Source organism: Bison bison, unplaced genomic scaffold (genome assembly GCF_000754665.1).
Source record: "Bison bison bison isolate TAMUID 2011002044 unplaced genomic scaffold, Bison_UMD1.0 scf7180017864158, whole genome shotgun sequence".
Taxonomy (NCBI): domain Eukaryota; kingdom Metazoa; phylum Chordata; class Mammalia; order Artiodactyla; family Bovidae; genus Bison; species Bison bison.
The window spans coordinates 1,112,552-1,126,329 of record NW_011494730.1 but is presented as its reverse complement, the minus strand read 5'-3'; the positions used below and the strand labels follow the sequence as shown (position 1 = coordinate 1,126,329).

Here is a 13,778-nt window from a genome sequence, read left to right as displayed (position 1 = left end):
GAAAAGTGATGTTTGAGCTGGGTCTCTTAGCACCTATCAGTTGATGCAGACTGAATAGGAGAAATGTTGGTAGAAACTGTGAAACTAACAAGGAGGTGACTGTGATACTTTTGTCAAGATATGCTAAGGGTCTGCATCAGCACAGGGAGCCATCACAAGAATGTCAGGAGATCATGTGAGCAGGTAAACAGGTCAGGACTTTGTGAACTGCTGTATAGGGTTAGAAGCAAGGGAGAGAGAGAAACTGTCATTTCTGGGATGAAGGTGCCCTTTGTAGAGACAGGAGGTATAGGGCAAGCACTTTTGTGGGAGGAAAGATGAGTTTGGTTTTGAACTCTTTAAATTTGAAATGCTGGTAGATCCAGGTGGAGCTGTCCAGCAGACACTTGGAAATGAGTCTGAGACATGGTTGGAAATAGAGATTTGGAAGGATAGTTAAGCCATAAGAATGGATGAGACCTTTAAGCAAAAAAGTGGAGAGTAGAATGAGAAGACAGCTAGGTTTGAAAACAAGGTGAACACTTTTCTAATGGATCAAAAACAAGAGGGGGGGCTCTTGAAGAAAACCGAAAAGGACTTAGGCAATAGGAGACCTCAGAAAATGCTGAAGCCAAATAAAAGACTCAAAAAGGAAGGAGAGGCACAGTGTCAGATGCTGCAGCGAAATAATTGAAAATTATCCTTTGAATTTTGACACAAAAAGTGTTTTAAGTGACATGGTGAGGTCAGAAGTGGATTGACTGAATTCAGGCGTGAGCTGTAAGTGAGAAAGTGGAGACAGGTGCTTCCCAGCCCATAGGTAGAGCTCAGTAGATGCACTTAAGTTGAGACGGTGACATCTTCCAGGGTAGGCAGCGTCTCTTTCATATCTCTGGTCTCAGCGCCCAGTACTCGGCCTGGAAGAGAGGGTGGCGTCAGTGAGTTCAGTGACTAGGGACGGAGAAAGGCTTCGCGGAGGCAGTCGCTTTGCAGCCGAGGCTTGAAGGATGAGGGTGATTGGGAGGAGAGGTGGGAGGCAGGGCCCCTGGGTGTTGGGGCTCTCGGAGTGTGTGAGGGTGGCCTGGGAATGAGGTGGCAATGTGCGCGTGGCTTGCGTGGCTCTGTGCGAATGGGGGGAGGTTGTGTGTAGGCTTGGAGGAACATGTTTGGGGAAAAGACAAGGCCGGAGGCTGCTGCGGGGTGGGGGTGGGGGGTGTGTTGTCCTCCCGCCCCGCCCCACTTACGCCACTGCGCGGTTCCGCGGCGCCTTTACCGGAGCCCTCCCGCCGGGCTGCATGGCAATGGGTGACCGCCAGGGGCCGCTGCCTCCGGTCCCCGGTGCCCCCGCCCCTCTCCATTGGCCTTTGTTGCCGTCGGAGCGCCCCGTTTGACTCGTTCCCGTCCGCCCCCTGGGCCTGGCGGTCGCGCCTGCGCACTGGCAGCTGGCCGGGCGCTCGCAGGGGGGAGCTGCTGCAGGCTCCGCGGCGGCGGCGGCAACGGAGGCTGCGGGGGCGGCGGCGCGAGCGGCGGGGCTGGGGGGGGCAGCCGAGCCCGGCCCGGGAGCCCAGGCAGCAAACGTGCGGGGTACCTAGGCCCCTCACGCTGGACTCCACAGTCTCCGGGCCGCCTGATCTCCGCACGGGTATATGGGATGGAAGCGGGACCCTCGGGAGCAGGTAAGGGCCCCCAGGAGCGGGGACGGTGCATGCTCCAAGGACTAGGGGACTCTCGAGTGAAGAACAGGATTTCGGAGTGAGGAAGGGTTTCCTGAGTGGGGAACGGGGCTCTTCTGGGATGGGGGGCCCAGTTTGAAGGGGGCTGTGTGCAGTTCCGGGGGAAACCTTGCGAAGGGAAGCTCTGAGACGGGGGCCATTTATCAAAGGAGCCTGTATGCACTCGTGGAGGTGGGAAGTGCTTTGGAAGAAGGGCCTGAACGCACAGGAGGACTCCTGGAGGTACCAGGAGGCCTTGGGAGAGGCCCGGCAGGTGGCAGGGGGCGGGCTCCAGGTGTCCAGGAGAGGGGGGTCGACACAAATGGGCCCAGAGCTGCCGCATGCCCTGGGCGGGGGCTCAGCCGGTATGGGTTGGGCTGGGTTGATGTCTTTTGGGAGAAGGCGCCAGAGCTGGGCTGTGAGCTCCGCCCCAGCCGGGCCTGACGTGGGGGCGAGGGTCAGGGGGCAGTGGGTGGGGATCCAGCCCTGGGATTCCCCCCCTTAAGTCTGGGATCTGGCGTGGAGGCGCCGGAGCATGCGCGGAGGCAGCTGGAAGGGGCTGCCCGATGTGGTGGGGGCGTGGCCGCCCGAACCCCACTACCCCTAATCCCGCCAGGTTGACTTGGTAAAAGGAGCGCGCTGATGGGGTGTAGTCTCTCTTAGGTTATACTAGCAGGACACAAATGGAAATGGGTCCCTTCCCCATCTTGGGGGTCTTTCGCTTGGCTCTGAAACCTTCAGTCTCAATTTGCCAAGAATAGGTTGAGGGAAATGGACAAGTTTCTTCTTCTGCCACTAGGATGAGGAAAGACATGGGAGCAATGTTTTAGGTTAGGGACAGGTCCTACTTGAAGACAGGCCTTAGAGAATGTATTGGTTGCTGAGGGACCAAAGCCAGGACCAGGTTTCCGTAGAAGGGATTGTTTGCCTGGTTTGCATGTTTCTGGTTCAATAGCGAGCAGAGTTGGGATCTTTTAATCCAAGGATAATGACCTCTCTATTTGAATGTTTCCTGAGTTGACAGCCTAATCTTTCTATGCCTTAATGTTTTTATGGTTGCTGTCCCCTACTGGGTATCTTTTCTTTTTGCTCTCTCTACTCCCCAGAAATTGTCAGAGCCATGTTATTAGACCCAGCGTTGTCAGGCTAGCCTTTTGTCATATATAAGTTGTGTGGGGTACGGGGAAGTTTATAACCTTCACCATAGTGTGTCCCAGGTGATAGCCTTAACTTCTCCTTATTCACAATCAGGAGAAAAGGAGATTAGAGGGGAAACTGAGGCAGGGCTGTCCCAAGAAGGCCAGAGTCCCTGGATGGGGTGAGGGTGGTGGCACCTCCTGTGTTCTAGGTGTCTTATCTTTTCGGTGGGAGGAGCAGTCTGGACCTGGGAATCTTTTAGATCTTGTCTCACTACTTCCATTTGATCTGGAGGGGAGAATAGAATTTCCATTTGGGACATGAATTTTATTTCATTTGGGACATGAATTTCATTTCTGATTGAAGCAAGCATCTTTGTCTTTTATACCAGATCTTATACCCTTAAGGAAATAACTCTTGCCAACTCATTCAAGTCATTCATTCAGTGATCTTTTACATGTTTAGTGACTACTTTCACCAAGATGGAAACAACCTTGTAAAGGCTGTATAAGCCTTAAGGTGGAGTGCAGGGGGCAACCAACTTCAGAAAACTATTAATACTTCCTTTTCTCTTAGGCTGCTCTCTCCCTTCCATGAACTCTCTTGGTTTTCTGGGCTAGAGACTGCTTGCAACAACCCCTGGAGCTAGAGTAGTAGGACACGGAAGTCCAGATGGGTTGATGGGAGCTGGCACCCATACCAGACTGCTTGTGATTTTATTCTGATGAATTCCTAGTGGTCTCGAGAGTGATGAAAAAATTAACGTTTTGTTTTTGGTTGTTGTTACAATAAATAAGCTTCTACGGAAGGAACTAGAGCCTGGTATCTGGAGTTGGCTGTAGCCTGATGGGGCAGGCTTTACCTCATCAAAGGGTGTAATTGAAATTCATTCTGGAAGCTGTGAGTAGAGGGATCCCATAACTGCCTCCTTCCTAGGCTAGGACTATTTTCTTGGAGGTTGGAGGACATAGTACACAAAGCAGTGTATTGTTTCTGGCTTCACTGGGCGCAAGGCCAGGTGTGCCGTCTGTGCTTAGGTGTGTTTCAAGCACATATACTGGACTGGGGGCTCCTAGAGGGTGGAGTTGGTGTCTGATTTATCTGTGGAACCAACTAATGTCTAGGCCTTGACACAAGTACATCTTTATTTTTTGAATTGAGTCACATTCCATTGTGAACATAAATGGTTAAGTACATTGTATGGCTATCTAATAATTTGTGTGTACTTAGTGTGTGGATAAATTCTTTTTGAAGAGTTTGTCCTCTTCCTCTTCGCTTACTGGACAGCTAACCCAGCCTTGAGTTTGTCTTTTGAATGGGTAGTCTAGCTTATTGGTAGGTATGTGGGCCTCAGAACTGCAGGGAAGGGGTCCCTGAGCCAGGCCTTTCGGCTGTTACTTTTCCTTCCCAGGGCTGGTTGGGGATGGGGGAGGGGGAGTGTCCTTTTCATAGCCCCTCCCTCCTTGCTTTTGTCTGCAGAGGACGGCCCCGCCCCCTTCCCCCAAGGCCCAAGCTTTGTCCTCCGTGCTGGGGCCCTCATCTGCATCACAAAGTGGCCGTCTGTCCCTGTCTGGGTCTGAAGGGAAGTGTCTCCCTTTCTCAGACTAAAAGCTGGGGGCAGGGTGGGGTTGGGGGAACTTTGTACTGCCGTAAGACTTGCTGGAGGATGGGGTGGGAGAGAGGTTCTCTCTTCCTGCTGCCTTCCCTAGTTTGGGTATGAAGGGGAGGGTGGGGGCCTCCCTGTTTTCTCAGAGCCTCCTAGGAATGGAGGGTGCCTAAGGCTAAGCCTGGTGTGTAGTCCTATTTCTGAGGAAGAGAAGCCTCTGAGGCTAGAGTGTCTGTCCCATCCCCCATCATTTCTACCCAGCCCCTAGCTCTAGGGGATGTCTTTCTCCCAAGACTCCAAACAATTATTCAGCCTGGGAGGCTAAGGAGGTGAATGGAATGTAAGAACTTGGGGAGGGGAAGGGTATCTCTTACCAGCTACTTCCTCTAGGGTCTTGTTTGTTCTGAGCTGGATTTATAATTGTTTCTGAGCAGTTTGCAGGTGTGTGTGTGTGTGCGCGTGTGCGCTTGTGCTTGTGTGGTCTTTGTGGTATGTCTACGGTTCTGTTTGTTAATTGGTTTCTTATCTGTGTGTTGAACACCTCCTGTATGCCAGACACTGGAGATTCAGCAGTGACCAAGGCAGATACATACAGTCTTTGTATCTTTGAAGAACTCACAGTCTAGGTTGGTGAGGGGTATGTGTACGAAGGTAAACTGTCCAGTTCTAAGTATGTGTTTGGATGTGTATGTCTGACTATGGCTTGTATATAATGTCTGTCCAGCTCTTTCTACAGTTGGTGGCCAGGGGCTAGTAGTTAAGCTTTTACTTCCCCAGGTAGCTGAGTTCTGAAGGCCTTTTCTCCCCAGGCTGGGCCTCCATTTCTCTAAGTTTCCCTGTAGGGTAGGCTTGACCAGTGGTTAGAAGGAGACACAGCAGTTAGCTCTGGGAAGCATGCCCCTCCTTGAAGGGTTCTGACCTCTTCCTGACCCCCCCAGCTGAGGATATGCCCCATCCCCCCAGCCTGGCCACCTGTGAAAGCAGATCTCTCTGATAATGGGAGGTTCTCGGCTGTTTTATCCCTCTCTCCTCCCAACTGGGCTGGTCCTCTCTTGGCCAGGACAATAGTAGATGTGGACAAAGGGTTCTCTTAGGCAGTTTTCCTTTTGTCTTCCCTTTCCTCTCAAGCTAGAAAATAAAACTAGGGGCAGCAATCAGGCTGGTGGCAAAAGAGGAGAAAGTAGTGGGAGTTGGCCCAGCCCTAGCCCTTTCTCAGGGGCCTCTGGTGTCTTAAAATTGACCCCTACTGCAACTGTTGGGGCCCTCTGTGTGCAAGGAGATGTGGGCCTGGAGAATCTTGTATTCTTCCCAGAGCCAGTAATCTCATCTTCTCCAGCATGATAATTGCTGCCCCTCCTTCCTAAGTCCTCTACTCTAGCCTGCTCTTGCCTTAGTCACCTATGTTTAGCGGACCTTCATTCCCTAGATTTTTCTTCTTTTGAACTTTTGCTTCGTTCTCTCCCCACTAGCAGCCTTACTTCCTGTCTAGGCTGTCAGCTCTAACCTATCTTGCCCCAGTCCCTATTCCAGCCTTTCCTCCTTCCCAATTCAAGAATTTTTTCTGCTGTGACCTCCAGTTCTAGCCTCTGTAGCAGCTCCCTGTGTCAGCCTCTCTCCTTTCCTTGGTCTCCAGAATCTGTCCTCTTAGCCTTTTCTCCTTTTCCAACCTCAGCCATTCTGTTGCCTTAATCTTTTCCCAGACATTGGCCTTCTTCCTTGCTTGTTGCCCCACCCAACCCCTTTCCCTGGCACTTGGCCTTCTTTAGGTCTTCCTCCTGCCTGCAGTTGGAGGAGCTTTAAGGTGATGCTTTTTTGTGTGTTCAGGATGGTGATGAGTGAAGTGAGCATCTAGCTGACAGGTAATAGGGTCTGCTGGGTACCTGGTGGAGGCAGATGTCTCAATCTAGTAGAGGAAAGAAAGAGCCAAATTTAGTCCCTTTATTTAACCTGTAATAGGAAGTTATTATGTACTCACTTGATGAATTTAAGATAGATAACAAGGGTAATTTTCCTAACTGGAAGGAAAAAAAAAATGGCCTGGGTTTTAACCAGTGGAAGTCCTCATTCAGGTTGGGTAGGCAGGAAAGAGGCTTCCCCTACACTCTGCTGCTCTCATGCTAGGAAGTCTTGTGCTTTCTCTGATCTGAGTGGTAAGGAGATTACCAGACTTTACCCTCACCAGGCTTTCTGTCTTGTAGCTGCAGGCGCCTACCTGCCCCCCCTGCAGCAGGTGTTCCAGGCACCTCGCCGGCCTGGCATTGGCACTGTGGGGAAACCAATCAAGCTCCTGGCCAATTACTTTGAAGTGGACATCCCTAAGATTGACGTCTATCACTACGAAGTGGATATCAAGCCAGATAAGTGTCCTCGCAGAGTCAACCGGTAAGTGATGCACATTTAAGCCATTAAGTCAGGTAGTCCTTGTTTCCTGAGTCTCACAGCCTTAAAAGAATCCAGAGAGGTAAAAGAAAAACTCGTTGAAGGTGGTATCACCAAATTCAAGAACGTTTTCCAGGAAAAGATTCTAACTTAAGGTAAATGTTGAAATAGATCACTGGATTTGGCTATTTGGAGACTATTGATAACCTTTTGCTACAGCTGTTCCAGTGGAGGAGTTGGGCTAGTAATCTAAGAGTAAGTTAAGGAATAGGGGCTTCCCTGGTGGCTCAGTTGGTAAGAGTGAGTTAAGAAATAAGTGGAAGGTGATGTGGTAGGGATAGTGAGAGCAGATAGCTTTTTTCTAGATAAGTTGACAGTGAAGCATGGGAGAGAAGGAATGTGTTGGCTTGAGAAGATTATAGGGCTCAAGCCTGCTGCATTTCATTACTTGTTGAAATTAATAAATGAAAAATTTTTAAGAATGAGACATGGATATGTTTATAAACCAAGAAGGAGCTAGTGTAGGAGAGGTTAAAGGTACAGGACAGAGAGAAAAGGAATGAGTGGGATGTTCTGGCTAAGGCAGGAGGACATACAGGATACACAATTTGAGGAATTAGCCTTAGAAGAAGTAATAGTTCTTCTTAAAATTAATTTATTTTGTTATTATTTGAAAACTATTCATGCACAGTATAAAAAAAGTTTTTAATATTACAGAAAGAGTAACAGTGAAAAATGTCTCCTATTACCCTGACCTCCAGTCCCCTAGCCCCTTTCCCCAGATGCATTTGTTATTACCCTTCAGTACACTTCCAGATATTTTTCTATACATATACAAGCATATCTGTATACAAACATTTTAAAACACGCGGAATACAGAATCTTATACATCTTGCCCTGCACCTTGCTTTTTCCACTGAGCAACGTACTTTGGAAAGTGATACATATCAGTACCTACAGGTGCCTCATTCTTTATTATAAGATATTTAATAATAATCTCTTCAGGAGCATCTAGGTCAAGTCTAAACTTTTGCTACAAAAATGAAACTCTGTAGACTATTAATAGAGATACATTTTTGCTCTCAAATATGAGTGTATCTGTAGGATAAAGTCCTAGGACTAGAATTGCTGGCATAGTACATTCACCATTTTTGAGGTAGTGCCAGTTTTTGTTTTGTTTTGTTTTTAAGGTAAGTTATACCAATTTATATCCCCATTAATAAGGTATCCCCCCATATCTGCACCAATTCGATATATTGGGTTTTTTAATCATTGACATTCTGGTAAGTAGAGAATTATATCTTGGTCTGATTTTAAATTGTATTTCTCTAATGAGTGATGTTGAACATATTTTCAGATACTTAAAAATTTATACATAGAAGGGATATTTCAAGTGTGAGAGGAAAGAAAAAGGAAAGGCTTGTGTATATCAATGTGTTTGTTTATATGTCTGGAAACTTGAGGGTGGCCTTGCCTTCTACACTGTGTTCTTTTCAAAATTATAAAAGATGCTTTTTGATCTGAGGTAGGAATGGGTGCTATTGTTACGGGGGTAGTGGAGAAGGTTTGCCACAACCTACGAGGATGGAAGTGATCAGAGTTAAGAAAAAGATTGCTGGGCAGCACCGAGGCCTAATTGACATTGAAAGCATGTGTTTACAGTTGGCTTCCAATAATATTCTCAGTCTTTTTATCTGGCAGTATTCAAGATGTTTGATTTTGAAAGTGAAGAGGTCAGATGGGTTGGGATTTTGAAGGATAGATGGATATTCTGGAATCTAAATACAGAGGACAGGAAGTGAAATCAAGAAAGAGAGAATAATGGAGAGAAAACAGGATGGTAGCACTAAAGGCTTCAGAGAGAGATGGAAGAGATGAAGTTCTTCTTCCACACTTTATTCCTATTCCAACTCAGGCTTCTTCCTCTACCTTTTTTGATTATCCATTTATCAGCCTGGATTTTTGTTCCTGATTCTGGATGGACCCTGAGATTAAGCTCTTGTCCCCTCGGCTTCCTCTTTTGTTCAGAAGGCACTCACAATCATCCTTTTGGGTCCTTTGGAGCCTTGGTGATCCAAGGACCAAAAATACCACCTGACAGCACGTTAGAGATGTAGAACATCAGACTTAGCTCTAAATCTGCTGAATCAGAATCTGCATTTTATATCTCCAGGTCATTCATATGAAGCTTGAGAAGCACTGTTATAGAGATTAGTAGCTGGTAGGACAGAATTAGTAGCTGGTAGGTAGATGGAACATTGCCTGGACTTTAAATTAGTTCCAGGAGTTTGAAATAGTAGTCTTTCAGCTTCCTCTGGCCTTTCCCATTCTCCACAGGGAAGTGGTGGAATACATGGTCCAGCATTTCAAGCCTCAGATATTTGGTGACCGCAAGCCCGTGTATGATGGAAAGAAGAACATTTACACTGTCACAGCACTGCCCATTGGCAATGAACGGGTACGGTTGAGAGTCATGCTGGACCTGTGTCAAGGGTCTGGGGAGGGACAGAGCTCAAGTAAGCCTGTTTGGAGTCTGGTGTTCGCACATCCCTTTCGTTGTTTGTGCTGAGAAAGTGTGTTTTAGGTTGAGGAATGGGTAGGTGCTTATGTTTATTTAGCCTACTGTATGTCTGTCTGTGTCCCAAACAGACTGAGATTAGACTTAAAATAGACCTGAAGGACTTCCTACGAAGTGTGTTTGAGAGGGGCAGAGAGATACACTGAGCCAAGATGGCTGGAGACTTAGGGGCTGGATTTACTCAGAAGTCTTCACTGTGAGTCCTTATCAGCCTAAGAAGCAGATTCTTGGCAAATCTTAGGGGTTAGGGACAGTAGGGGCAGGGCAAGAACATTGAACTATGGGAAAGCATTGGAAATCTCTCACTCCTTCCTCTTTCCTGAAGGTTGACTTTGAGGTGACAATCCCTGGGGAAGGGAAGGATCGAATCTTCAAGGTCTCCATCAAGTGGCTGGCCATTGTGAGCTGGCGCATGCTGCATGAAGCCTTGGTCAGTGGCCAGATCCCTGTTCCCCTGGAGTCTGTACAAGCCCTGGATGTAGCCATGAGGCACCTGGCATCCATGAGGTACTTGGTGTAGTTAATATCTGGGCTACTAGTGGTGGCAGAAGTGTATGGGAGGAGGAGGGAAGTGAGCATATATTTTAAGGTCCCGCAGTATGCCTTTCAAATAAAAAATTCTTTGAAACCCTACTGTATGCCAGGCAAGTGTGCATATACAATTAGGTGGTACAAAGCTTTGGTCCTGTCCCTTTTAGTTATTTTTGGACCTCACCCCATCTGTCTCTGCAGGGCAGAAAAAGGGTAGAGTCTTGTACAAGGTCAGTCACACAGCTAGTAAAAGATGAGAGCTGGAATTAAAGCCCTGGTGTCCTGCCTTCCAGGCCAGGGCTCCTCCGTGCCCAGGATGCCTCACAGGGTGGGGGCCTGTGCCCGAGGGACCAGTTCTCTGCCTGTCCCTGCCAGGTACACCCCTGTGGGCCGCTCCTTCTTCTCACCGCCTGAGGGCTACTACCACCCGCTGGGGGGTGGGCGCGAGGTCTGGTTCGGCTTTCACCAGTCTGTGCGCCCTGCCATGTGGAAGATGATGCTCAACATTGATGGTGAGTGGGGAGAGCTATGGAGCCAGGGGCACCCCGAGTCCAGTGACCACACTCCCAGCCTCATCCCTCCCAGCTCTGTAACCACACTCCTAGTCTAATCCCTGCAGCCCTGGGAGCCCTCCCCCATCCCTATACCCTATGAGGAAGAGGGTGTAAAGAGCAGTGCCTCCCTTTATTCTGGAAGACAGAATCTGAGTTGAGCTGTACCTACCCTGTCCCCACAGTCTCAGCCACTGCCTTCTACAAGGCACAGCCAGTGATTGAGTTCATGTGTGAGGTGCTCGACATCAGGAACATAGATGAGCAGCCCAAAGCCCTCACGGACTCTCAGCGTGTGCGCTTCACCAAGGAGATCAAGGGTGAGGACCCAACCAGGTGGGGAGGGGAATCAGTGCTACTTTCTCGTGTGCGCTTCACCAAGGAGACCAAGGGTGAGGACCCAACCAGGTGGGGAGGGGAATCAGTGCTACTTTCTCTTTAGTTCTAAAAGGAAATCCCCTTGGGATATATTCAGGCGAGAGGCCAAGCCTGGGCACATGAGCAACCTTTTCCAACTCTGACAAGCAGTGTGTATATCCCAGGCCTGAAGGTGGAAGTGACCCACTGTGGACAGATGAAGAGGAAATACCGCGTGTGTAATGTTACCCGCCGCCCTGCCAGCCATCAGACGTAAGTTGATGGGCTGCTAAGCCATACCACTGGTGGAAGAGGGCCACCAGGAAGATATTTCAACATACTCCGTTCACACTCTCCATCCCCCAACCTGGCCCTGAGGATGAGCTCTGTGTTTGAAGATAAACTGTAGGAATTTGGCATCCCTCCCCTAACATTCCCAGATCCATTGATAGAGACTCTCCCTACCATTTTTACCTTCTTGGTCTCTACCTTTCCTTCTTGGACTTTTACTGTAGAGCAAGTGTCTCCCTGGCTTCTTTCTCAGTTCTATAAATGTTAGAATCTCTCTGAACTTACTCCTGAAAAAGAAAGCTGAGATCCTGGGTTAGACCTTGGGGAAAGTTGTCACTGATTTCATCTAAAATCTTCACTTCATACTGTGCTGGACCATGAGTGACTACTGTTTGTCAGACTTCATGCTCAACATTAGAAATACAGATGAATCAGATATGATCTGACCATTGTATAACTTGTTTTTCAAATCTTTGGCTTCACTCTTGGAGCCCTGTGTTGCCTCTGCTTTCCTATGAGTGGCAGGAGTGTTCACAGAGGCTGGAAAGGAATGAAGTCAAGTCTGGCTCCATGCATGGTTATAGGTCTAGAAAGGTGTTATTGAATGCTGGACTATGACACCTCTTTCCCTTCCCCCAAACAGGTTTCCTCTGCAGCTGGAGAGTGGACAGACTGTGGAGTGCACAGTGGCCCAGTATTTCAAGCAGAAATATAACCTGCAGCTCAAGTATCCCCACCTGCCTTGCCTGCAAGTTGGCCAGGAACAAAAGCATACCTACCTGCCCCTAGAGGTGAGGCTGCCGAGTAATGGCCGGGCTGGGGAACAAGCATTGTACCTGCACACAGATCGTCAGAGGTCTGTTCTTCCATTTATAGTCTCATCATTTTAAGGCTTGGAAAAGTGATATTCTGAGAGGTCGTTCTGTGAAACGCAGTCATCATTCTTAACTGCTGAATTCTTTACTTCCGTCCTGTTCTCATGGTTTTTCAGGACTTCCAGGCAGAGGCGAAGCTGTATGTATTTACTGTTTAATAAGTAATCAGTTCATTCAGGACAGAGATTTCAGATACCTGCACGCATGTCCTTTATTTATTTATTTACTTATTCATTTCTGTATGGCTTTATTTATAGTTGACATACAATAAACTGCACATTTTACGTGTACCATTTGATGCGTTTTGACATCACTACAATAAAGATAATGAACACTCTGAGATACACTCATGTCCTCTTAATTTCTCTTTCCCTATCTGGAGCTGGGAATCCTAAATAACCTAAATGTACAAATGTACTTTATTTTACAGATATTGGAGGTGAATGTTACCTGTAATGGAAATCCTATTTCCCCAGTCATCAATGCATTCCTTTTGAAAAAGTTTTAACCAAGATTTGTCATATTTTTATGCTTCAGCCAATCTTTGAAATTCTACAATTAAAGAAAGAATAGTAATGCTCTTTAAGTCATAGAATGCAAATGAAGAACCACTAGTCTGTATTTGGTTGTTATACACTAGCCATAATGTTTAGGCCTTCCCTGTTGGCAGCCAGAATGTGTACTGAGAACCTACCTCTGACTGCTTCACTGTCTAGTCCAGTGCTGCTCAAAGTGTGATCAGCAGACCAAGAGCATAGTTATTACCTGAGAGCTTGTATGAAATGCAGAATCTCAGGTTCCGCCTAGGCTTGCTTTATCAGTATCTCTTTTTACAGAATCCAAACATTGTGTCAAATATGAATGTTTATGTTGACGAAGCACTAGCCTAGATTACTGTCTTATTCTCTTCTAGCAGTGGGGGTCAGATATCTGGGGGTCAGATATCTGGGACCTAAACCTTCTGTGAGCTTTTGGGATTTCAGAACTAACCAGAGGAAGTTAGGCTGAAGGGAGAAAGAAGAGATCCCCAAACCCAAGAACTCTGACATAGTTAATAGCTGCTGATGCATAGAAAATGAGATGAGGACAGCATGTTCTCTGAGATGTAAGCAGAAGTCTTTAGGGACAGTTCCAGCTAAGTGGATAGGCTTTAGGTAATAGCTATTGCAGCTGAGATCTATTAGCAAATTGACATGATTTCTGTTTAAACAATAGTTTCCATGGTGAATAACTTATATAATGACATATTTTGATTTTTACTGTTGCTTGTTTATTAACAAATATTTATTGAGCTCCTGCTAAAGTCATATACTCCTAGGTGCCAGGAAGGCAACAAGAGAGGCAGGGTCCTTGCTGTCATGGAGCTTAAAATCTAAAAGGGGAAAATAGACAAATTAAGGTAGTTTCAGATGGTGGTAAGTGTCAAAAGGTTGAGGTGAGGTGAGGTGAGGTGAGGTGAGGTGAGGTGAGGTGAAGTCGCTCAGTCATGTCCGACTGAGCTGTAGCTCAGTGGGCTGTAGCCTACCAGGCTCCTCCGTCCATGGGATTCTCCAGGTAAGAATACTGGGGACAGTCATAAACTGGAGGGGGTTGGAGATTCACTTTAGTTTCTGTGGTCAGGGAAGGCTTCTTTTAGGAGATAATCTGAGCTGAGTCCCAAATTATGAGATAGAACCAATCTTTTAACAACCTGAAGGAAGAACCTTTTAGGCATGAGTTTAATAGCAAGTACGTAAGCAGCAAAGAGCTTGGATATTCTTGAGAGAGATAGAAGGACGTAGT

The 13,778-nt window shown here is 47.3% G+C and overlaps 1 protein-coding gene across 1 annotated transcript in view; it reads left to right on the top strand.

The window, feature by feature from the left end:
- Nucleotides 1-1,441: 1,441 nt before the first annotated feature.
- Nucleotides 1,442-13,778, top strand: part of LOC104989498 (protein argonaute-1) — a 31,325-nt gene continuing 18,988 nt past the window's right edge. The window contains exons 1-8 of the mRNA XM_010841179.1: nucleotides 1,442-1,655; nucleotides 6,633-6,816; nucleotides 9,151-9,271; nucleotides 9,717-9,898; nucleotides 10,298-10,434; nucleotides 10,659-10,793; nucleotides 11,016-11,103; nucleotides 11,765-11,912. Of these exons, the coding sequence (XP_010839481.1) occupies nucleotides 1,631-1,655; nucleotides 6,633-6,816; nucleotides 9,151-9,271; nucleotides 9,717-9,898; nucleotides 10,298-10,434; nucleotides 10,659-10,793; nucleotides 11,016-11,103; nucleotides 11,765-11,912 (1,020 nt within the window). The 5' untranslated portion in view covers nucleotides 1,442-1,630. The remainder of the gene's footprint in view (nucleotides 1,656-6,632; nucleotides 6,817-9,150; nucleotides 9,272-9,716; nucleotides 9,899-10,297; nucleotides 10,435-10,658; nucleotides 10,794-11,015; nucleotides 11,104-11,764; nucleotides 11,913-13,778) is intronic.